Source organism: Terrapene carolina, unplaced genomic scaffold (assembly GCF_002925995.2).
Source record: "Terrapene carolina triunguis isolate 2854851 unplaced genomic scaffold, T_m_triunguis-2.0 Scaffold26976, whole genome shotgun sequence".
Classification (NCBI taxonomy): Eukaryota; Metazoa; Chordata; order Testudines; family Emydidae; genus Terrapene; species Terrapene triunguis.
Window position 1 is genome coordinate 408 of NW_020691327.1, and position 3,001 is coordinate 3,408.

At 68.8% G+C, this 3,001-nt stretch overlaps 1 protein-coding gene across 1 annotated transcript in view; it reads left to right on the plus strand.

Annotated features, from left to right (window-relative positions):
* The first annotated feature begins 1,147 nt into the window (after positions 1–1,147).
* Positions 1,148–3,001, plus strand: part of LOC113408929 (transmembrane protein 91-like) — a 2,181-nt gene continuing 327 nt past the window's right edge. Inside the window, exons 1-2 of the mRNA XM_026662399.1 lie at positions 1,148–1,577; positions 2,469–2,600. Coding sequence (XP_026518184.1) covers positions 1,194–1,577; positions 2,469–2,600 — 516 coding nt within the window. The 5' untranslated portion in view covers positions 1,148–1,193. The remainder of the gene's footprint in view (positions 1,578–2,468; positions 2,601–3,001) is intronic.

Sequence of the window (3,001 nt, forward strand, 5' to 3'; positions counted from 1 at the left end):
AGTCCGGATGCGGTGGGAGCGCATGGACTCGGGCAGCTGGATTCGCTAGATGTGGGCTGGGAGGGGAGTGGGGCCTAGTGGTTAGAGCAGGGGGGGCTGGGAGCCAGGACTCCAGATACCGGCCTCCCCTGCCCGCACCCCCCAGGACTCGGCGCGTCCCCTCCTCCACCTCCCCCCAGTCCTCCTCTTCCCGCCACCGACCCCACCGCCCGGCTGCTCCGAAGGCCCAAACCGCTCTCCTGCCTCTCAGCGGCAAAACTGCTCCTGCCGCAGAAGCGAGAACATTGGCACTAAACCGGAGGAAAAGCCCAGGCAGGAGCAGAGCTGCGGGTGAAGGGGGGGATGGGGTGGGGGGTGTATTTTTGGGGTGGGGCAGGCAGGGAGGGTAGGAATCGCTCGCCCAGGGACCCATCTCCCCTGGTATCCCGGCTGCGTCCACCCAGAGCCCGGCCCGTGTGGCGGATCGAGGCGGTCGGCAGGCCGGGGGGGTGGGGGGTGGGATCTCGGCAGGGTTGAATCGAAGGTTCGGTTTGCAGGGGGTGTCAAGGGACCCCTGGGAAATGTGTGTCGGCCGCCGGAGATCGGCACTGCTCCGCTGGCGGGCCCGGCTCTGCGCCGTGTCGCCCCAGCTGCGGCTCTGGCTCACAGACTTACTACCGAGAGCAGCGTCCTTCCCCCAGGGCCTGGCAAGCGGCCGGTCTCATGTTGGCTGCGCTGGGGAAGGACGGGGGACACTGTTGCAACTCATGGTCCGATCTGCACCTGGGCCCCGGCGTCCGGACACAGCTCGGCTCGGCTCGGCCGCTTTGCCTGATTTCAGGGTCACCGCGTTTAGCTAACGGATGCCCCAGCGGCTCTTTGATTTGCCCAGACGGGGGTTCCCCGGACGACTGCGCCAAACGTCTCTTCCTCTCCTGGAGCAGCTGGACTTTGTCCAGGCCCCCGGGGTCTCGGGGAGGGGAGTGGGGTCTAGTGGTTAGTGCGGGAGGCTGGGCGCCAGGACTCCTGGGTCCCTTGGCCAGCTCTGCGAGGCCTTCCCCTTGTGCGTCACAGGGACAACGCGCCAGCCCGGGGGTCTCCTCATTCTGCGCCCCTACAGATTTATGCTTATCCCTTTCTCCCCCCCACCAGGTGACCTGGGAGCCGAAGACCCCGTCGGACCCGCTGCCGGAGCAGGGATCTCCCCCCGCCTCATGGAGAACATCCACGAACTACAGCACCCGCTGCTGGCCAAGTCCTCCGGGGGCGCCCCGGCGGGGGACACGCGGCGGGAACACCCCGGCTTCTTCGCTCGGCCCGGCTGGAGGCGCCTGCCCCCGCCGCCCCCCGAGCCGGCCCAGCAAGTGCTGGACGCCGGGACCCTGCAGAGGACAGTGGAGCCGCTGGGCAGCCCCGAGCCGGCCCCCCACCCGGGCCCCACATGGAAGGCCGGGGAGCCCCCCAGCTGGAGGAAGCAGGGTTACTGCGAGACGGCTTTTGGGGAGCCGGCCGAGCGCCCCAAGAAGCTCTGCCTGGAGAAGGACATTCACACGGTCTGCTGCGAAGTGGGCGACGGGGAGCTGCTGCCTGAGTTCGAGGTGAGGGGGGGCTGCGAACCCAGGCATCCGGCCGAGCCCTGCCAGCAGCTGGAGGGCACCGGCTGGGGATGACCCAGCCCCCAGCGGGTGCTTTGGGGTTCCCCGCTCGCTGGGTCTGGGGGCCCCCCGGCTCTGAGACCCAGGCCCCGGGGCAGTACCAGGCTTACAATGGTACGAGGGGGGCCCTGCCTGGCTCCCCGGAGCTACGCCGCCTGGGACTGGTGCAGAAGTCAGTTGCAGGGGGACAGTGTGGGGGGCTTGGCTGGGCCCCCCCCAGGCAGGTGGGTCCTGAGAAGGCCTGGGCGGGGCAGCCCCTGGCCTGGCTGATCCCACCACTGCCGAGGGGCCGGAGCGATTCCCAGCCCTGGGACCGACCCTGGCTGCGCTGCCGGCTCAGCCCGGCAGAGACAGTCGCCTCCCAGCCGGGCCGGAGAGTGCGGCCGGGAGGCAGGGCCTGGGGGAGCGGGTCTTGGGGGGTGCTGGGGGGAAAGCTGGGCGGTGGGGGGGAGGATTTGTGTGTGTTGGGGTTCAGGGTCTGCAGAGCTCTGCTCCTCTGATGCAGCTCTGTGGCTGGGAGCCAGGACTCCTGGGTTCTATCCCCGCTCTGGGAGGGGAGTGGGGGCTAGTGGTTAGAGCAGGGGGGATGGGAGCCAGGACTCCTGGGTTCTCTCCCTGGCTCTGGGAGGGGAGTGGGGTCTAGTGGTTAGAGCAGGGGGGGCTGGGAGCCAGGACTCCTGGGTTCTCGCCCTGCTCTGGGAGGGGAGGGGAGGGGGGGCTAGTGGTTAGAGCAGGGGGGGCTGGGAGCCAGGACTCCTGGGGTTAACAGTGGCCGCCAGGGTAGCGCACTCCCCCCAGCCCCCTGATCTGGATTAACACCCCCCCCCCGCCCAGAACGACTCGTCGAGCGACAGCGACAGCGACTTCGGCCTGATGCTGCCGCAGGATCACCTGGGCCTGGCTGTGTTCTCCATGCTCTGCTGCTTCTGGCCTCTGGGCATCGCCGCCTTCCACCTCTCCCAGAAGGTGAGCGGGGCGGGGGCGGGGCGGGGGCAGCCCACCCGGGACACCAATTTCCTGGGCCTCAGCCTAGGCCCCCCCCCCCCCCCCGCCCACTGCTGCAATAAAATCTGGACGATTTGCATACATTATGGGAGATATTTGCATAACTTCCCCTGCCCCCCCAAAACTGGTCCAGTCCCTCAGGGGGCCCCAACCCCCCAGGGGGCCCTGTCACAGTCCCCACCCCCAGCTTAGGGGGGTCGGGGCAGAAGGGGCACTGGCTGGGGCAGAAGTTGGCATGTAGGGCCCATGGGGGGAGAGAATCTGGCCTGGGAATGGGGGGGGTCTCGGGGTATCCAGCTGGGCAGGGGGCAGATGTAATGCATAGGGGAGGTGGGGGGTCCCCCATCCATGGGGGTATCTGT